General features: G+C 42.2%; 1 protein-coding gene across 5 annotated transcripts in view; it reads right to left on the reverse strand.

The window, feature by feature from the left end:
* The window catches only part of LOC146861446 (NXPE family member 2-like), a 283,228-nt gene that overhangs the window by 141,714 nt on the left and 118,659 nt on the right, over positions 1-22,855 (reverse strand). For all 5 annotated transcript variants that reach the window (XM_085645745.1, XM_085645742.1, XM_085645741.1 and 2 more), the window contains 2 exons: positions 17,327-18,051; positions 13,933-13,994 (listed from right to left, as the gene is read on the reverse strand). In XM_085645745.1, coding sequence (XP_085501871.1) covers positions 13,933-13,994; positions 17,327-18,051 — 787 coding nt within the window. The remainder of the gene's footprint in view (positions 1-13,932; positions 13,995-17,326; positions 18,052-22,855) is intronic.

Raw genomic sequence — 22,855 nt, forward strand, 5'->3', positions numbered from 1 at the left:
ACAATTAAAGAGAAAAAGAAAAGCACTGACAAGAACTTCAGTAACGATGGCTCCTACCAATACTTTAGAAATGACTGCCAGTTTAGCGGTCATTTCTAAATTCAGGGGCACCCTCTCCTCCAGGGCAATGGAGTAATTTACAACATTGCCCTGGCAGAGAAATGGGCCATCTGCTGAAATATAGATCTTGCCCATTGTCATAGAGGTCCCCAAACACAACAGGAGTACACTTCTAATGCCCCCAGGACCTTGGAGGAGGTACTTAGAGACTCACAGGGTGTCAGGCAGAGGGCAACAGCATGATCCAGACAAGGTTGATCTGCCACGGGTCAGCTGGGCAGTTGCAACAAAGGACTCTTGTAGCTGGTTGCATTCCTTATAGTTCAAACTGTTGACTCTTGGGGTCCATTTCTTCGTGCTGGGTACAAGAGGGAGCAAGTCCAGTCATCCAGAGTACCTCTCAGTTCACAGAAAACAATTTGTTCCTCTTCTGTGTCTCCTCAGTTCCAGCAGTATTCTGAAATGGGTGCCTGGAGATGCCACATCAATGTCTGGTACAAGCTAGTGGGTAGGAATGACTCCTAGGAATGCCCTACCCAGTGGGGTAAATTTTCCCAGGACCAACCCTACACACTTTGGGCATTTTTAAGAAGGTGAAAAACTTTTGTCACACTACACATGGGCTCTGAGGGCTGGGTGTATGTGGGCGGGGAATGTACTATAGTAATCCTCGTGTTCTCCCACATCTTACACTAAGACAAGTGTGGGCAGCCACTGTATTCCCGATACACTCAATGAAAGAAATCTAGTGAAATAAAAACTGGGTCTTCAACAACCAGACGTTGGATACACAAGAAATGTCTTGGCAAACTGTTTCCCTTCCTTTCAAGTCCGCCCCCAGTGGTATATACTGCACTCTGAGGGGGTGTTTGGTGAGTGTACTATAGTAACCCTATTGTCCTCCTACATCTATCACTAAAATAAGTTTGAGGCAGCCACTGTACCCCCAATACAACCAGAGACAGAAGTTTAGGGAAACTAAAGTAGGGGTTTCCAGCAACCAGGCAGCAGATACACAAGCTCCCACCCTTTCAACCTATTGCATGTTCCTGGGAGGCATTTCATACCTATTCAAAAACTAATTCATGCGTGGGAGAATTTTGAGAGCAAATTTAAATTATCCTTCAGGCAAAGTTAATTTTCATTAATATTTATTGTAATTTGACTTTACCATTGAATTGGATTTTAATACCTACTAAAATAGTTGTTTAATTATTTTTCTAGCTAGTCACATTCCAAACATACTGTATTAGGATTTAAATCTGTACTCTGGTTTTGTAAATAGGACAGGTAGACCTGTCAGAATGAAAAAAAAACATTTGGAGGCGACTCACTGTAAGGACATGCTGGCATTAAATGTCTACATGTTCTACTTTTAAATACCACACACCCTGCCTTGTAGGCTACAATGCCAACCAAGGGGCTATCAATTATTTAAAAGAGAGGTTTTGACCTATCAAAAGGGTGTACTTTGACTGATTGAATTTCAATGCTTAAATTGCCACAGTACGGCTACAATGGTAGGCACAGAGCACTGTAGTTGATGGCACAATAGGTGCTGCGGCCCACAAGTGTCATTTAACTTTCAGACCCTGGGTACATCTTGTACAATCTACTAAGGATTTATAGGTAAGTTGAAATATACTAATTTGGAATATGCTAACTCAACCATGGAGAGCAGGCACTTTATCGCTGATTAGCAGGGTTAAAGTGCTCATAGTTTGAAAGGAGGCAAAAATATAAGACCCAGCCACAGGCAAAAAATGGGGTTAACCAGCAGAAAAGGAGGATTTCTTACAACTGCACAGCCAGTTCTTTAGTTTATAAAAAGGATAGTATTTTATTACCAACATAAAGTTAACCACCATATTAATGAGAAACAGTACTCGCATTAATTAGGGAGATTTTCGTAGCGGCAATGCGCACTGGCCCTAATACCTCAGCCCTGTGGAGTTATCAAGGCAGGTGGACTCCTGCAGCTCAATTAGTTAAGAATGCAATATCACAGTTCCCTCTATGATGTGTTTCTCCTTCCCTTCTGTAGATTAAATGTCACTTTGTCTTTCTGTCCTGCATATAAGTGCAGCCAGGCTGGGTCTGCTGTTCCCTGATGGTCAGTGGCCCAGCCACTCCAGATGGTTTGCAACACACATTGCTCAGTGAGTGGAAACTGACTGCTGTAATAAATTGGGTTATTTGTTGCAAGGGGTGGAGGCCCCACTTAAATAATAGACACAATCCTCGTGAAGATAAACCACAAAAGTCACTAAATAAACCTGTGCTTAACCATCGGGTAGCTTGGCACAAAAGCAACTTAGACGCAATGTGTAAAGTATTGATGCCGACCTTAAACAGTAATAAAGTAAAAACATGAAACAAAAAAATCACAAAACAATTTAGAAAAGTAGAGACATTTTAGTAAATAAAATGACATCAAAAGAACGCATATCCAATCATTGGAACTGGAGATATGATTTTTTAAAGTTTAGGTGAAAATAGCGCCCAGAAGCACAAAGCTCCACTTGTGGTTATCTGGTTATGCTGAACCAGGGTAAAGTCTCAAGTTCAGGCGCGATTGAGCGTGGGTTGGATACAGGGACCACGTTCATCCTGCTGAAGATTTACCTTCTCAAGCTTGTGTGAGGAGTTCCCATTCACGCTGGCGGGGCGCTGTGAGGAGGTCGTTGTCAGTACAAGGAGCAGGTCGGGTATGCAGACAGAGCCAGTCGCCAGTTGTCCTGGGCTGTCACTGTAGGCACGAAGTGCAGGTCTCACTAGAGCTTTGAGCTTGAGGTTGTCGCTGACACTCCCTGTCAGTGTGAAGTGCACGTCCACTGGTGCTTTCCATTGACAGTCATTGAGGGAGGTTGTTTCTTGGCACAAAGAGCCCGCTTTGCAGTCAGGAACAGACAAACATTTCTGTATCTTTACTGTGAGTTCAAGAGGATTCAAATGATGCCAGCCAAGTTTCCTGAACCGGCGGGGCACCTCTTACGGATCAATATTCACTCCAGCAAAGACCAGCAGCAGGTCTCAGGCAGCTGGGCAGTTGCAGGGAAGGTCTCTGGTAGTTTGTTTTGTCCCAATAGCTCAAACAGGTCAGCCAACTGCCCCTTTAAATCACTTCTTAGAATCCTGGGTTCAAAGCAAACATGTCCAGTCTTCCTTCTTCAGACAACAGGGAAGTCCCTCTTCTGAATTTTCCACAGGTTGAGGAGTTTTCTAATGAGAGGTTCCAAGGGGGCCACTTTTATCCCCAGTGCTAGCCTACAGGTGGGCAAAGCCTCCTTTTCCTAACCTTAGCCCCTATCCTGGGTTTGGCTCCATATTGTCAAGGGTAACAAAGGACAGGCAGGCCTAGGTGTGAGTTGGATTTTTTCTGGCAGGGTATGCAGCCCTTATAAGTCAGGATTGGGGTGGGCAAGCCCTCAGGCTACCATTTAAACTCAGGAAGGGCTGAGCACAACCCTCCAGGTTATGTGAATGCAATGTCAATGTACACCATAATATATGTACACATAACAATGTCAGTATCAGTAAATTTGATGTTGATGTATGCTACCACAAGTGTATGCATAATAATGAGAACGTCGGTAAATGCGATATCAGTGTCCACCATGCTATATGTGCAAATAATAAGGAACTCGTATCATTGCTGTCAAATCCACTTGAGATGACCTCTCCCCATCAGCTCCGAGATATGTGGTCAGACAGGCCCTGTGACCCAAACTTAAGCCTACCGATTGATAGGTCACAGGTAGGGGTTACACTTTGCCCAAAGACAAACGTGCGAACAGGGAAAACCCAGATAGATCCCACAGATAGGCAGCTACACCACAAAAGGTCAGAGGAGATTGGCCCCAATAAAACATGTTTGGCCAAATGGGCGCATTCCCAAAATACCACAAAGTGAGATGCCACATGTAGTTAGGAACACTCAGCCAATAAGAACCCAGCATACACACTACACGCAGCGATAACGCACTCCCAATGCCGGACATCTGGACACTTACACACAGGCCCACATTAGGTCTTCACAAAGTCGAGAGCCAACTGTACCCCCTTATCAGATGGTTAAATTTATGGTTCATGACTAGGCCCAGATTTACGTGCTTTACAAGAATGTGTAATCTGTTTATTGTACTTCAAGAACTGTATATAATGCATCCAAAACCTCTGTACATTGAGACAGCCTTCAGACACAGCTCTGTTGCTGCTCTGCTGGCCGATGTGTTTAACTAAACCAACTTGCTCCTGTTTTGCAAAACGTCTCTTGTCTTTTCCTTTTTTAAAGGTAAATTCATATCCAAGCAACATGACCCTGGAAGAAAGGCTCATTTTGGTTAGGCAGAAAAATGCCAACTTTCTAAAATTAACATATGAAAAATGTTTTGCAAGTAATTATTTACACATCATTTCCATAGTTGGAATGGTCATAACAATGATCCGATTATATCCCATCAATCAGTCGCTCATGTATTAGAAAACACAGGCGTATTGTTTTTCAGAAAATATATTATTCTTATAAATCCTTTGTTATATGACTGCATCATTTTTTACACATACATTTTGAACACACAGGTGATGAAAAAACGTTGTGTACAGCAATATATACACAGAAGTACATCAATATATCAACACTGGCGCTGCCACAAAATCCCTCAAAAATGAATTGTATGCATTTATTGCAGGGATTTTAGGAAGAATATATACCTTTGCATCGCATGCGTTACATCACATGCTTTTACAATGCAGTCATTACAACGACCGTGTTGTTACAACGTGAGCCATTACATTGCAAAGACTTGTTGTAGGGGGCATGCTGGACTTAGGAACAATATAATTTACTATTCCTACTCCAGTTTGTGCAACAGCAGGGAAGGTGTTGGATTGTAAATCCAACACCAGTGCGCCCCCTGCAGGGAGTCGTTGAAATGACTTGCGATGTAATGGCTTGCGTTGTAACAACGCGGTCGTTGTGAAGACCGCGTGGTAAAAGCATGCACTGTAACGCATGTGATGTTATGGCTGTTTCCCATTAGGAATGGCACCATCCTCTTAACAAAATAGAAAGATAAATCCACAGTTGCAGTAGCTGAATCCTGATCTTTCAACACGGTTGAAAAGGCTTGAAGTCCCACAGGATGTGATTAATGATGTTAAAGAGGATAATGTGTCAAAGTTTCGGTCTCAGGTGGCCACAAAGGTCCACGAGACCATCATCAGGACTCAGTGGTGGGAATGAATCAACCCTGAAGACACTTGTCTTCAGAGCATATCTTGCCCACATAAAGCCAACATTTCTTAACCAATGGGTAAATCACACCACAGTAACTTTAAACTGGGTCATCCAATCAGTACTCCGTACAGGACTGTCCCGATGGTACCCAGGTCTGTGGGGGAAGATTGGGTTGCCCTGTGGTATAAAAAAAACTTTCTAAATGTGGCATTTTCAGAATGGTAACTTACAATTTGACTTAACCATTGAAGAATAATTTAATCTACAATTCGTTTGAGTGGAAGAAGCATGTCTCTATTTGTTCCCAAACTGAAGTTATCACGAATTAAGTGTAATAAGGTAACCCGCTGTTAGTCTTTGGCAGAGAGAGTCTTACAGCAGTGGAAAACTACTTTAGGAGCTTTACCCTGCCAGGACATACAAACGTTAAGTACACATGTCCTACTTTTTAAACGCCATGCACCCTGCCCTATGACCCTTTACGGCCTATCTTAGGGGTGAATTACAAGTATGAAAAAGGAGGTTTATGCTTGGTAAAGGTTCATTTTGCCGGGTCGAAATTACAGTTTAAACTGCACTAGACTGCAATGGGATGCATGAGACATATTTTACAATGCTACTTTAGTGGATGGCACAATGGTGCCGCAGCCCACTAATAGTATTTAATTTACAGGCCCTGGGTACATGTAGTACCATTGACTAAGGACTCATAAGTAAATCAAATAATCAAATATACCAATTAGGTGTAGGCAAATTTTACCATGTTCATGGGACAGAGCACAAGTAATTTACCATTGGTTAGCAGAGGTAAAGTACACAGTGTCCTATTTGCCAACGAAAATGGGTTCAGGAGAGGAAGGAAAAAATCTAGGATGGCCATGCAGAGAGTGCCAGGTCAAATACCTCCTCTCCTCCTTGGCCTGGCTGGCCATGAATACAGTCTGTGGCAGAAGAGATGGCGTACACTCGGTTGGCTGTGTGGGTCAAGCAGCTCTTATTTAGTGGAGTCTTGATCCTTGAGTTCTTTCTTGTGCCCAGACACAAGCCCAACATGCAAACATAATAACAGACCATAGAAGAGTTAGACAAAGTCTGACGACCTTCTCCTTAGCACTGTCCAGTGCAGCTGCTGACTGTGGTTGCACGATAATGAGTGTTTCACACTTCTAGGTATTTGTAGTAGGTTGGCTCACAAAGCACTTGCTCAACCTTCAGGACGACCTCTCACTCTCAGATACCTCCATGGAACAGCACTCACTGAAGCACACTCAGCTTACCTGGACCTCACCCATCATCGTGAGTGGTGCAGGTCCAACCAAAGCAACATTGCCCATCGCATCTCGTCACCTCCTCAGCAAATTAACTATCCTCAGGCAGCATCTTCATGCAAATGCCCTTCGTCAGTGGTTAGTCAGATCCTTCCTTCAAGACAGGCTCCAAGGCAGCTTCTTCTCCTGTCAGGCTTCGAACTTTTGCAAGTTCTGTTCCTGAACCAGGCAAGTGGAGTTGGCAGTGAATACACCAACCCTAAAGGATCAGAGTTTCTTAGTTGCCTCTGGTGTGTAAATGGTGGATTCAAGTAGAGAAATCTCAACACCCTGGCAGGAAGGCTCTGCACAATTTTTATAGGAAAGTGGAAGATAATAGTTTTGTATTCCAGGCCCGAAAGTGCCTCTGGGCAGTACTGCCCATTTGCTCTTTCCTCTCTACTGATTTAGCAAATTTCTTTGTCATGACGGCAAATGTCTTTATCAGCAAAAAGGCAGGTTGGCACGTGCTCCATACGTGCATCCTATATGCACAAAACAATAAACACATACAAAATACATGTCCCACGAGGATGTGTAAAATACTCAGTTGCAGAGGAATGGTAGACAACTTTAAAAGTAGACTCTTAGCACAGGCCTGTTTTGTCATGATAAACTATAGCTACCACCACTGCCAATCCTCAATAGCCCAGCAAGCTGATGGTTATCACGCTCAGTATACAAGGCGCACTAGATCGGAGAGCACCACTGTGGCTCTCAATCTAAAAAAAACTTCATTCTTGATGATCATGTGCGATGCTGAAAGAGCAGTATCTTGCTATGGTGAATAAGAGGCTGGAGATCATGTGCTTCAGAGCCATCCAGGGGACATTTTGCTGTCCCAACAATGCCCCAGTGACTAGAGCATCTTTAGGTGGTCAGATTTGTTGAATGCATGTTTAGATCTAAGAATGTAAGGGATTTGTTTTTTCATAATGGATTTTGTAAATACTGTAATGCAAACATAAAATAATTGACCGGCTCTGGTCACACCTAAACACATTTATGCTTGAGCTGTATTAAAGACATTGGATTATTATCAGCATTCTTGAATTCCAGGCAAAGTAAGCTTCTTCTAAACCTTACCCAGATTTGTAAATGGTTGTGGCAAAAATGTCAAACAGTTACTGGGTCTAAACTGAGGTGCAATGGTGGGCAAAAGAACAATGTGTCGCAATGCTGACCTGGGCGAGTTCCAGTGGGTATACTATTTGCAAGCATCCCTTTCATCATCATTTGATGTAATGCCCAGCATGGCCAATGGTATGCCCAGCCATGGGTCCAGTGCTGACTGTGGCACAGGATTCAAACTGCACTGGACTGAAGATGCCCCACAAGCCCGAAATCAGTTTTGGTTTCCTTGCGTTCATGGTCAGAGAGAACCTGGCTTGGCAGTTTATGCTTGACTACTACTATTGGAGGAAGGCTGGGCCTGATGTAAATCTGATGGAGTCTAATCTGAGGTGACATTTTGGGCAAAAGAATGGTGGGTTGAAATGCTACCTGAGTGACAGCCAGTGGTGACTATCAGTAAGCATTCCTCCCATCACCTTTTGTGTTTTTAAGCGTGGTTCTTCCCAAGTTTTGAGAGGCCAATGTGTGAGATATGATATTGTAAATTGGATCATAAATCTCACCAGAATTACTTTGAATCACAACAATTCCACTTGGCACTTGCCAAACTGTAAAAACGTATAAAATGCTGTTACTGTGTAACCTCATTAGGAGGCGAGCCATGTTTGTTGCATCCTCAAGGCACTGAGTTCTAGAACCCACAGTATTTTTAGGTCTGGGTTTTGACAGCACAGTTGTGAAACAGACCTATTCATAACAAACATATGAACATAACAACATGCAGTTGCAGACTGCCCCTCCAGTCACTGTCTTTCTTTGATCAGCCTGGTTCAGACTTTGGCTTGAACCTTTGTCAATCATGTGTTGGCTCAGTCCACTGGATTCTTTATCTCTGACTGAATACCATTATCTGTTTGGCTGTATCCTCTCGCCTCCACTCAGGTGTTTGCACAGACCTGCTAACCTGTAACTCATTTACAGTTATAGCCCTCTGTGTCCGCTTCTGCTGGCTCCCTCATGTGAGTCTCTCTTCAATGTGCTAATGCTCCCTGTGTTAACAAATTAATCCCAGACATGTTGAATTTACCAATACTTATTCTCATTTAGTAGCCTGGCAATTATCACAGTAAGCTAGATAAAAGGTCTGCTTTTTCCTTTTTTATTAGATTTTTGCAATCCGATGTTTAAAGCCACAGGCAAAATTAAGCAATTTTTAAGGAGGAGGGTGGGGGGAATACCTTTTCTTTCATAAGAGGCACTCTGGAGCACACTGTTGCAGTCAGCATTTATGGTATCCCTGGTAGGAAGCTGCATAAAATGATCCTGGGATATAAAGTATACTATCACAACAGGTCTGGTGCCTTTATTAAACCAACAGTCACCTGATCATTTGACAGATGCTTTTTTTTTTGTCCTAATGTCACCACCGATTAGCACCAGTCGATACGCCTTTCATGAGTGCCCGAAATCGGCCACAGATCAATCAGATTTACTGGGTTAAATAGAAGTTTGCACTGCCCTCCCAGTTGCTGAATTTAGAGGGTGTAATCATTGGACAGAAAGGTCTTCAAAACTTTAGCAAGTCCCAGAACCTGACCCTACTTTTATCCATTTCCATGAAAAAACCCACCAAGTTCTTCCATACCTGCCACAAAGGGGCCTCTGACTGAGTCCAAAGTTTAGAAATTTCTCTCCTTGCTAGTAATATTAAGTAAAAAATCAAATAATGACAGTTTATCCGCAAGTTATAATTGTCTTTAACCAGCTGGGATATACCCAATATAATTAAATCTGGGCTTACCTCTATTTTGACAGCCATAGAATGGGACATAGTCTTACCCACTGCTGACCAGAATTCTCCCAGTTTTAAGCGGGTGGCAAACATGTGCACGTTGTCAGCATCTCCACTGCCACACCGTTTACACTTTGGATTGGTACCTCTCTTTATCTTTCCCAGCTTTTTTGGGGTCCAGTTGAATTTATGCAAGGTAAAAAAGTAATTTTTCTATAAAGCAGCGAGTTTAACCACCAATTGAAGTGTAGCGCAAGATACTTGCAATAAATCTGCCAGCTCCACTTCCAGCAAGCATCCATCCCATGCGCTGTATGGTGATTTCATTTCCGCCAATTATGCATCCAGAAGGTGTTGATACCAAAGTGCCACCTCTTTTTTCCTTGCCCTTGTGTCCTGAAGTACCAGCTCCATTTGTTCTGAGTCCACATCCAGCCCATTTTGTATCTTAAGCCAGGCATTGACCTGGTAGATTTTAAATCTGGAGATTGCCCCTTTCGTCTTGTTGTGCTAAAAGCTCCACGTTAACTTTTGCCCACCATCTGCCAACCCCACAGCCTAACAACTCACTGATTCAATGGTTTTGCTAAGCTATCAGATAGACATTCCAGGGTACCTGGGGAATCCCATATAGGGGACAGTCTTCTGTAATAAGGTACGCCTAGAGTCGTTCTTATCTCGTAACAAGTTCTTGCCGCTATCTGGAGACATTTTAATCGAACCCTTTTTTTAAAAAAATGGAGCCCCATACTTATAAGAGAAGCCCTCCTCAGGTAAGCCCACCAACATGGTTTAAAACATAACCCCTATTAGAGATTCATCGGGTCGTTGAAGAAGCATTCCATTGTTTTTGAGTTGGAAAGCCCAACAATAAAGCTGAAAGTCTGGGAGACCCAAACCCCTCAATCCTGCTTTCCGTCTCAGCCTTTTCCATAAGAGGCGTATTCCTCTACTAGCCCAGAAAAAGGATGTTATCTTCCCTTGCAATTTCAGGAGTGTTTTGTTTTCAAAGTGCAATGGATTATTGTAAAAAAGAAAGGTAAGCTTTGGCAGGATGGTCATTTTCACCAAATTAATCCGGCCATTGATGGTAGGCGGAAGTTTCTGCCATCTTTTTAATAACACATCTATCTCTTTTCCCACTCTTTCCAAATTTGCAGCCGCTATCTTTCCAAGATCTTTAGATATTTTAATACCCAATTATATCAATTCCTCATAACTTTTTATTTCTTCACCGTCTTGGTTCCAAATCATTATTTCAGTTTTTTCTTTGTTTGCCGCATATCCTGCCAGTTTGCCAAATTCCTTCACTTCCGCCATAAGGTGTGGTAGGGTAGATACTACATCTGAGGTATAGACCATAAGGTCATCAGCGTAAAGCGAGATGTTCCATGTGTATGCACTAATTTTAAAAGGTTTAATCTCTTCATTTAACCTCAGGCTTTGAGCAAAAGGCTCTATGTAAAGATCAAATAATACGGGCGACAAAGGGCAGCCCTGTCTTGTATTTCTCTCAATTCGCACAGGGGGAGACAGACTATCATTAACCAAGATAAATACAATTGACGCAGTCAAATGCTTTTGCAGCATCCAGCGTGACAATCGCGAGAGGGGCATCCTGCGTTATAGCTAGATCTATAGAACCTATCAGGGTATAGTTAAGCTCATTCATATATCTCCCAGGAAGAAAACCCTTTTGATCTTGATGAATCAACTGCCTCAATACCTTATTCAAACGTACCACAAGGACCCCAGAAAACATCTTATAATCGCTGTTGAGTAAGGATATTGGGTGAAATGATTGGCAGTGTGCCAGATTCATGCCAGGCTTCAAAATTAGAGCGATTACTGCCTCGGTCCACAACAATGGGATTGGCCCCCCAGCTATCAAAATGGAGTTGATTAGCTTGACCCATACAGGGATAATCTCTTCCCACAATACAGAATATAATTCGCTGGGGATCCCATCTGGGCCAGCGACTTTCCCTTTTTTTTGCTTTTTCAGGATATCCAAAATCTCACTACCACCGATTTCTCTTCCTAGAAAGGGGCTTGGGTTTTTGTGAGTTTAGGGAGCTGCTTTCCTAGGAGGCAACCTTGTATTTCTTGCCCGGTTACTTCTAAATCTTCTGTGTATAGCTCCTGAAAAAAATCAATAAATGCGGCTAGGATTTTATTGCTCTCTTCCACAATGAGCCCTGACTTCTCTTCTAGGATCTTCCCTATAAATATTTGATTTCTATCCAGCCTTGATTTCCAAGCCAAAAGCTTTCTGCAACACTCCCCTTGTATGATATCTCTAGCTCTTCTGACCTCCCACTGTTGAGTCACTTTGTCCTGCATTTTAGTTCTATATTTTAAGCATAGGCTTTCCAACGTATCTGCCCACTCCTTTCTTTCTCCTTCCAGGCCTTAATTATCTTTTAATAAACTTTCTACTTTGCCTTTCTCCTCCTCTACACTATTAAGGTATTCTTTCTCTTCTCTGGCGCAAAGGTGTATCTGTGGCGCAAGGTAGCTGATTTCAGTGCCGCGCTAGGGAGAAGGGAGGAGAGAGCCATATTTCAATAAAATGCTCTCCTGCTCTCTCCTTCTCATGCAGCGCAGTGCAACATTTATGGCTGAAGCACCGCGCTGCATGAGAACTTAGTAAATCTGGCCTTAGTGAGTTAGGCACTTTTTTGCCACAGTATTGCATCATAGGCCTACATGGTAGAACTTTAAAGGGACGTACGTGATCTTTCGTGAAACTGGGTGGGAGATATTAGCAAGTTTCTTAGGATCCAAGCTTGCTCCCTTTCGAAATAAAATATTTCTAAAAAGCAGAAAAATTTGAATTAAAAATCTGTTTTCCCACAGGCATGTAGTGAATACTGTTATCAGGGCTGTCCAATTTGGAGTGGCCTTTCCAACAGGTCTGTCAGATTTATTCCTGTCTGGCTCTGCCATTTAGGCATGACAATCCTGGGCAGGAAAATTGGAAAAATGCTCCTCGATGGGAGAAAACCTCCAGCAGATATAGGAAATTATATTTCCGTTTATTGAGAACAGATCCCACTTTCGGCACTGACCTGTAAGAATACAGAAATGTTGACCAAGCCTCCATGCCACCATGACAATGGGACCAGTTAGCACTGTTTTTAGGTCTCTCACTGGAAGAAAGCCTCTTGTGGACCATATCAAAAACTTACAATAGGCTTAGAGCACATCAATTACTTACTATTGATTGTCTTTATTGTTACTCCTTTGCCTTTTTCTTATTCAATAGATTACTTTAGTCGTCTTGCACTTGTCCCTAACCAGGACCATAACCTCTTTACCATCCTTTTGATTACTCACTTGTATCCTTCCATTGCCTACACTTAGGGGGCTGATTTTTTTCTTTTACTTTCAGCACCCCATTAGAGTGCATTGTTTTTCTCTCTCTCTCACTTGTGTGCAGCTTCCCTCCCAAAAACCTACTTCGCCAACCCATGTGCTCCATGTTGCTCCCTTATCCCTCCTCCCAAGCTAGTCCACTACTTTCCCAACCCCTCCCTTGCCTTTTTAATATTGTTTTGGGCCTTTTCCTGCCCAGCCGCAAGCGCCTCCATAGCTCCCTTGGCCTCGCCCACTCCAAGCGGCTTTCCCCCACATGGTTCTCCTTTGCTTCCCAAATCCCTCAAGGTTCATAACATTTTTTTATGAATTTTATTTTAATTTTCTTTATGACATGATAGTTGCCATTTGGTCACTAGTACAAAACAGCCAATTTGCACTATTAAAATTACTTATTTTGTATTTATTGATCCACATGGTATCCGCCAATTGTATTGTTAAATATACAGTGTTCTCACGTTATTCACTAAACCTGCATCTATATCATCATGCATGCACGCGCCTAGGGAATGACATTTCCGAATCATCACACCTTTTTTTCACCTGATGCTATACAGCATCGATAAAAAGCCTTTGGCTTTTATGGATGCTGCAGTAGGTCACAAAGACGAGACCTACTGACTTAATAAATTACTGTTTTTCTTTCCACAAAGTGGCTGCCACATGGTTGGTTGGAGCCGCTCACCCAGCAGCCAGTACTACATTGTGATGGCTACGGCTGGGGCCGCCATCGCAGCTGTTTGGCAGCCAGTACACCCAGCTCTAGATAAGGTCCTTGTTCTTGTACAACCTTTATAATTACAGCCAGCATAAATCTGAAGAACTCTGTGTCATCTCCCCCTATAAGTTTACTATATTAAATGTATTAGTTGATAAATGGCTCAATTATCTAAGAGATACAAATTGGAATGAAATTAAGCTAATCTTTTACAAGAAATAATCAATTATTGACTTTAACTTTTAAACATGTCTAAGCACTCTTAACAGAAGTTTGATAGGTTGCTCCTCTATCTTACAATTTTTAAATAACTACCGAGAAACTTCCATTCAAAGTATCAAAATCAGAAACCATGTACACTTACCATTACATTTCTGAACAACTACAAATTCGAAGTTCTTGGGCATTTCCACGCCAAAATTGGACCTATGAATACATTTTTGGAGAAAACAAAACATCTATTGAGTGAAATTACAAGAATCAAAAACTTGGTAACCTCTGTAATTGACAGCACCAAGAAATCGTAAAAACTGTGAAGACCTTCATGATATGACCAACTTCAGTGCCATTATGAACCTTAAGATTCATTTCCAGTACTTTATTGAGAGGAACTGATGACTACCAATAAAATATAAGAGGACCTGTGAGAATTCCTATTTAACAAGATTTTGCATAAGTCCTGCAAAGTCTTTGTTTTAAAAATCTGTCTCATTCATAGATTTTTAGGTCAGACGCCAAGTCATAAAAAACCCATTTGACTAATCTATGTTTCAAGAACAAAGCTCTTCCTCGGGGCTTACTATGTAGAGTTATATGGTGTGCATTGTCTCCAGACAAAAACATCTTGAAACTCAATGATGAGAATATTTGTATTAGCCACGCAGGATTCAGTTGGCGTTGTAGCGTCTGCACAATTATGAATCAAAAATAAATGTTGGTGTGTGGCATCTGGGATGGTGAATTAAATGTATAATTGACTAACAACACCAATGGTGCACACCAAAATTACGATGGACCTTCTAAAAGTGACATTGTTAGCAACTAATACATAACAGTAGACTATTCCAGACAAACGTATAGGATGCATTATAGTTATTGCCATGGTTTATGTAAGTATTCTTACCACTGAATGTTGAGACTGGTTGAACTGTTAGATGCACACACTTGTGGCCGACTAACAGCGTTTTGTGTCATCTCGAGGGTGTCCTTACACTCTTCATTTCCCAGATAAGTTGTTTCTTGATGTTGTCTGTTTTTTCTGTATACAACTTCCTTCATTTCTTCCTCTTATTTCTTTTCTCCTCTCTTTCCTGGTGATTCTCCCAGTCAGCTAACTATGAATTTGGCTACATCATAATGCATGATTTGATTTGTTTACTTCTATGTCTTTTTGTCCCTGTGGATTCTTTTTCTGGAGGTTTTACTCCGATTAGTTACGGACTAGTCATTGTACCTCAGTTATCGCTTTTCTGTTATTTGTGGCAATGACTGCCAAAGTAAACTTCTAAATGTATAGATTGAAGATTTTGTATGACGATGTTTATGAAACCCAATAAAGAAATGTTAAAAAAAAGAGCGCTTAGTGTGTGAAGAAGTAACTGATTGCACCTAACGTGGAACAAACCCAAATATCCTCTTACTTTATAACTTTATGTAATAATTCACAGGATGCACTTTGTTCACAAAAACAGGTATTAATAAGCTATAAGTCTTTCATGCCTACGTGATTTAAAGGAAAACATGGAAGCAAAGCAATAGTGTGTAGCAATAAAGACAGATTCTCTTTAATGCGCTCTACCTGAGTAATAGGCTCGACCTGCAAGCTAGGCCCAGTGACGAGGATGCGGCCTTTATTGACCAGTACAGCCTGAGGCAGAGGGGCTATACAATACTACTGGAAAAATTCACTCAGTAATTTTAGAATGGTCTAAATTAAAAAGGGAGCAAAAAACAAACTCAAACATTGGAATGTTGGAGCAGACACACTCATCCGTTCTCATCCGTGGAACTCACACAACATCACCAAGTCATCCACAAGCTCCAGGTTACTATCTCTCTCTTAATGTATAAACTCGATTATCGCAGTGGCCTCTACCACAAATCATGAAAAGACTATAACTGATTCAGAACTATGCTGCCAGACTACTCCTACATGTAAAGCCACAAGCCCGCATCTCCCCTGTCTTGAAGGCCCTACATTGGTTACCGGTCGTCAGAAGATCCACATTCAAGTTATCTTGTATCACCCACAAAACAATGGAACAGCACCGCTCTTCATCAGGAATAATATCACCAAATACATTCAACTAAGGAACCTCCACTCTATATTGGCACCTCGCCTAAAAATCTCACCATACAAGCAAAGAAACATAGGTGACACATCCTTCTCTGTTCAAGCATCCAAACTATGGAACTCTTTACCCCTCAGCATAAGATCTACGGATAACTATCTAATCTTCAGAAGACTACTCAAGAGTTGGCTCTTTCCCACATAACCACCATACTCAAACATAACTGCACAGCATGTCCCTGTGTATGTAAGCATGTATTTGGATTATATGTATGTATCTCGATATATGCATTCCTTTGTATGAATGTGGATAATAATTATGTTTATGAATATATAGGTATTCATTAGGCCTGCTTAACAAATGTACATATTACCTATGGTTATATTAGTCTAAGTTTGACTTGTATATAGGTTGCTGCATAAATAAGTCATTTTTTATCATAACTATTTATCTACAATTACATCACTATTGAATTATTAAAAGGAAAAAAACTATTATAAAAACAAATAAATTATCTTAAAGTACAGCAACACTTGACAGTCTAAGCGTATTAAATATAACTTAAATCTAGATATGTTACCTTCCTTATACATATACACCTTCCATTTACTTATGTGTCTTCCTATTTATTACTTTACTCCTAATTCACCATCTCCAATGCCTTACCCTATATTTTGCCCTATACCTCTATCAATATATCCTCTACATATATACCTTCCATGTACTTATGTATCTTTAGATTTATTAATTTACTCCAAATTCAGCATCTCCAATACACTACCCTATATCTCACCCTATACCTCTCTCAACATATCCTCTATCTACACTTTATGACTTATCTCAAACCCCATTCTACTATTATGATCCCCAAAATAATCCTTTCTAGACTCTTCCTTCCTCTACTGCTCCTTTCATCATCTTGATCCTCTTTTACTATTCAGATCTCCCAAACAAGCCATTCTAAACCCTTCGCTCATGTATCCCTTCTAGACTCATCCGATACCTCATCTTTCTCCTTAATCCACTTCTAGAGACTCTCCTCCTCCATATCTTTTTTACTCATCCCAAACCTCCTCCAACTGCTATGATCTCCAAATAAACACTTTCTAGACCCTTCCCTCTTCTATTCCTCCACTATCATTTTCAATCCAACTAACAGACTAACATGTTCACCGTTGAAATTAATTTCATATTTCCCTATACTATTTCAAAACTAATTCTCTTTGGGTTCCGGAGTAGCGTGCTACTCGCCAAAAAGCGCTACTACACCTCATCAGGGGTAATAAGCGCTATATAAATGCAATTACAATTACAAAATCAGTCCTTTCACCAGTCTACGGCTAACCATCTATGCTAATATTTAAGTGGTGGTTATAGATGCCTCTGAGCAAAAAACAGTCACAGTACACGCGAGTGACAATTATCCTAACACCAGAAGTATTGTTTAACAGAGCTCAGAATGCTTACCTTTCAAAAAGGTGCCGCTCCTCAGCAGTGAGGTAGGAGCTGTGTAAGTCTACCGACCTCATGTCATTCAAGGAGCCACAGGGCAGGTTTGGAGGTTTGATGCAGTAGAAGGCCTCTTCGTCTCGTTCATCGATGTACTCACACACCTCACTGTCCGTCTTGAGCTTAAATCCACATTCAGTGATGGCTTCAGTATTCGTATTTACATTTTTAAACCGACCCTGGTAGGCAAGGACCCCTAGGCTTGCATGCCTCGACCGCCAAAGAGCAGCAACACCTTCACTGGGATGAAACAGCTGAGTGGAAACCTTTACATTACCCTCCCAGAATAGGGTAAAATGGATATGGTAGGTACCATTGTGAAAATCGTCAATTCTCCCACTGGCGCCAGCACTGAGTTCAGGTGTAAATATTCTTGGCCTGAGGAAGTCCCCTCCGTAGGTCTTCCTGTTTCCCAAGTGGTCGAACATGTCATACTGGACCGTCAGAACATCACCTATGCAATACTGGTCTTTGCGGTTAACTATGGTGCCTTTGCTGTTTCTGCCACTGGTAGAAGTTTTCCAGTTGCTGCCGACTGTGGCGTTGGGTAGGGACTGCTCAATTTTCTGGAAGATTTCATTGATTTGTAACTGAAGTTCAGAGGGGGGCTTTTGGCCAGCAGCATGGGTGGTTTCTTCGACATGACTTCGGCAAGAGTGAAGCTTTTCACTAAGGTTGGAAAACTGAAATGGATTTTTAAAAAAACAGTGCTGAGTTGGCAGCCCTAATATATAAGACTATTATTTTTTTTACTTTATTAATTTGCATACTTCGGTGTCAACAAAAATCTAGTGCATTCATACAGCCCCTGGCACTTAAAGGACATTTCCGCCCTTAAACATGTTAATTTGTAAGAACACTTCAATCCTTTCTCCAACTTTACTCGCTCCTACCCCCCTGATCGCCCCCCTAGCTCTGCCATTGACTGCATGTGCCAAAGATTAAAATGGTCAAATAAGAGTTAATTCTATTAAGAGAATATCAATGTAAGACAAAATTCGAGTCTGAAAAAACAGTCATTCCTCGAAAGGAAACATCTCTCTTGAAAATCATCCTTATCAGATAGAAAGAGACAGAGAGAGGCCATTCAGTTATCTAAACCTACCAATTTGTATAGCTCAATAATGCCTCAAATTCGGACTGAAAAACAATCAATAGCAATGGTGCAAGGTGGTGTATGATTGGTGTATTATGGGATACTGGCAAGTAGTGTTTATTTTGTTATGCCAACCATTCTTCTCAGAAGTATATAATTTCATCACTCTACAGAGTTATTGTGAAGACCCTCCCCCGGTTACCAAAATAAAAGCGCCCCCCATTAGAGAAGCAGACACCTATAAAGAAATGGCATTATCAGTGACATCAACAGTAACAAGCATTGGCATAGCCAATAGGTCTCGCCTTTGGGACCTTATACGTGTTTAGCCATGCAACAGTTGATGTTGTTGCACCAGAGATATTGTGCTGCATAACTAAATTCTTATAAGGTCCCAAAGGCGAGACCTATTGGCTATGCCACTGCTTGTTTTTATTTGCCTGCTTCGCTGATTGATCTGTAGGCCAGTTACCCAAGACACATTTTCTGCTGAAGTAATTTTCAAAAAGTTAAAATTCACCTTCAAGACATTTAGTTGATTAGATGTACGTTTTTAATCAAGAACGTTAATATAAAAAATCTCCAGCTAATTGAAATTAAATGCTTCAAAAATATATAAATGGATTTTAACAATTGAGTTGGTATCAGAATGAATAACTGGAGGTTACTGTCCCCATTGCTTGATTGCTGCATTCTGTGTCAGTCTGGTCATTTTCACTCTGCGTGTTTCCAACGTTATGTTTCTTGCCCAGTGGTCAGTGGCCTCAGCAGGGTAAGCAAACTAGAAAATAAAATGATACCTTTAGATATTTGAAATGTGATGGACGGGCAGGGCCAAGCATAGGGGCGCCTTGTGTTGGCGTGGAGCCTGGCATTGACTGCTTCTGCCTCATCTCTACCAGCAGTTTAAAACGTGCCTGCTGCCAAGTTTCCTTACTTGCCCTGTATCTCTATTTGATTGTTGGGTGTCCAGGTGTGGTGTGAGCCATTTCACCACGTGTCTATAGTAGATCCGTAAAGGCATATCAGGGAAGGCGGCATTACCTGGCCATGTGAGGCAAAAATAAACCATAGAACTGACGAAAATAGCAACCTGAAATTTAGAGACCAAATTATTGTATTTACAGAAACTACGAACTGTGTTGAGGGCACAATTATTGTTGGTATCGAAAACAGCTGAGCTGATATTAAAACAAGTCCCAAAGCCCTTTTAAAGAGTAAGAGAGTAGGATTGGTTGCTCTTCTCACTTTGTGTAATCCGGGGCATGGACGTAAGACCTGGCAAGTGTAGGAGGGCTTCCCTGTCTTGTGTTGCCACTGGAAGACATGCATTGCAATTTGTGCTGGGATGAGAATGAGGGTTATTTTAAATGTTAAAAGGGCCTCATTTTTGGAACACATAATGAGTGATGAAGTTTTGTTTAGTGTAATATAAAAAGGTTATTCATAACATCCTTTTACCTTAGGCAAAATACCAAAAAAAAAACTAAATAATAGGGGCACAGTCTATCCAAAATCTGGAAGAGAGGGAGAATCATACAACCTTTTATGTAAAGGGAGAGTAGCCATGAATCCCTGTTTCGCAAATGAAAGGGTTTCACCGCCATCCCAGCAAGGATGTAATACCAGTAAAAGAGGCAAACACCGAGGTTCTCTGCATTGCAGAGTATTAGGAAATAGTATAACGCCAGGGATATTTACCTGATATTGAAATTAGGATAATCCCGTGTATGGCGTCATCTGGACAAATGCCTCGGTGCCTGGCAGTCAAGTGTGACTCGGTCCTGCAGTACATTTGGTGGACACTTATAAGCGGTTTGCGACTGCAACTCTTGAATAGAAGGGGCTCTCTTATTATGCTCACTCCTATGTGTAATTCATAATAGGTTGGAAAAGCAGTTTTGAGACTCGGAAAGATTGTCCCATCTCACAAAAGGTGTTTTGTGGTCGCAAATGTTGTGATTTTGCGGACCACAGGCTTTCAACTGCAAAATCTCACTGGACCTCATGCTAGGGTGCCCAGATTCTCAAAACAACAAGAAACGCCAGTGGTGTGCGCACGCGCGAAAAGTGAAAGTAGGCTGTGCGCGCGAAAGTCAGAGGCAGAAAAATGTATATAAAATAATAAAATAGAAAAAAACAAGAAACGCGAGTGGTGCGCGCGCGTGCTAAAAGTAAAAGTAGGCTGCGCGCGCGAAAGTGAGTGATAGCGGCTGTACATATTGCAAAGCTGCCGGCTGCGGGCGTGCACGCTCGCGGGAATGCAAGCTTGTCGCCAGCCAGCAGCACTTTCAAAACTCACATACTAAATGTCTCTCCGAGCAGCGCATGCGCGCTGACTCAGCGAGACCTAAAAACTGGCCCACACACTGATCTATCAGACCAGCTCACGGGATTGCACTAAAGGCCAGTCCGACCTTGCCAGTACCCCTAGCTCCATTTGCTTCCTCCACCACACGGCCAGGGTCAGGACTCTGTGACCCATAGCGCCTAGCGGCCTGCCGCTGCCCACGTCATCACCAGCGCCAGGAGGCGCTTCAAAAAGCAGCGCGGACACCCGCAGCGCAGAAAGCCCATTTCATTGTTGCTCCATTTGCTGCCTCCACCACACCATTAGGGTCGGGACTCAGTGACCCATAGCGCCTAGCGACCTGCCGCCGCCCACATCATCACAAGCGCCAGGAGGCACTTCAAAAAGCAGCGTGGGCTCCCGCTGCGCTAGAAGCCCGTTTCATTGTTGCTGCATTTGCTGCCGCCACCACAACGCCAGGGTCGAGACTCAGTAACCCATAGCACCTAGCGGCCTGCCGCCACCCACGTCATCACCAGCGCCAGGACCACCAGGACCAGCATGGGGAAGAAAAAAACGCGAGTAACAGAGGAGGTAACTGTACCTTCTCTATATACCTTTCTGGCCAAAGCTACATTGGCTCTAGAAAAAGAAATTGCTCTTATGAAAAGGAGACTTTCGCTGGGCCCAGGGGTAGGGCACCCATCTACCTTGGTTGCTCCTTTAACACAGGGGGGTGAAACAAAAGTAGATGGGCCTGCTTCTAAAGAACTGCTGGGAGACAGTCTTGACAGCAACCTGCTAAAGTCAAGAGGGGGCTGGCTAAAGAGAATGACCCAAGACTTTACACGAAGGTTACTCCTGTTGAGACTCCCCCCCCCATTCTCTGAATGATGAAGTACTCTGGAAAGAAATAGACAATTTGATTGCTAGTTCATTACAGCCTATTTTGAACAGACTAAGTACAATTGAAGAGAGGCTCGGGGCATGCTAACAAATAGGGAGACTGCGTGTATTAAAAGGCAGGGCTTAGTTGGCTCTGAGCAAGGGAAGGAGGGAGACCCAAATAGTGGGTACATAGAGCAAGAAGACCCCAAGGTACACCTAGATCAGCAGCCTGAAAGTAAGAACCACCCCCAAGACACTCTCCAACATCCAAATAAGGGGAATCATAAACAGCCCCACCCACCAGGTGCACAACTGCCCCGCTCTAGTCTATTAAATCGATATACCATACACACAAGGGTTTTGGATAGCCAACCCATAGTTGATCAGCCAGGTTTACTTCCACATGTAGGAAACCAATACAGTAAGATAGGACGGTCTGAATTTTTGGATCTGCCACCTGCCGCGTCACCATTAGCACTGGTTCTGGTAAATGTGCCTAATTTAAGGGAAGGCCAAAGAGAATCAACAAGACAGTTGATGCACAAGTCTTACACTGGATAAATAGCCAACTTGGTCACTATGACAGAATACATGGAGGCCCGTTTAATCACTTCATAGTGGCCAGGAGAAATGGATGGGTGGGATCTTCACCCAAAGTGTACCCAGGAGATTGTGTTGTAATAAGCCTTAACAACAAAACAGTAGCTAGATCATTATTGGCACAGTTGAAAGACTATACCCTATCTAGGTCACAGATCTTCCCCTCTTCATCGGAATACTTTTACAGATATATACCCTCATGTGTTAAACCCCTGGCGAGATCTACTACTGTAAGACCCCTTGACAACCCAAAGCCAATTACCCAAAATGTGGGTTTAACAATGAGAAATAGATTTTCCCCCCTCACAGACCTTGAGACCTGTTATTGACTAACGATGCCTGGCTTAAAACAAATCCCGCAAGCCCAATTTTTGAAGGGGCAATTGTCTCCTAAGGAAGGAAAAGAGAGTACCATTTCCCCTTGTAGCGAGAGATACAAAACTGTTGTAACAATAGCTTCCTGGAATCTATTAGGTTTGGACACAAAGCAGAATAATTTATCATGGTTGGCATTGTGGCAAAACCATGATATTGTATGTTTCCAGGAGACTTGGCACCGGAAAACATTCATATAGATGGGTTTCGATCTTACCAAGCAAATGCTGTTCCATCT

The sequence above is a fragment of the Triturus cristatus genome, chromosome 3_1 (assembly GCF_964204655.1).
Source record: "Triturus cristatus chromosome 3_1, aTriCri1.1, whole genome shotgun sequence".
Classification (NCBI taxonomy): Eukaryota; Metazoa; Chordata; class Amphibia; order Caudata; family Salamandridae; genus Triturus; species Triturus cristatus.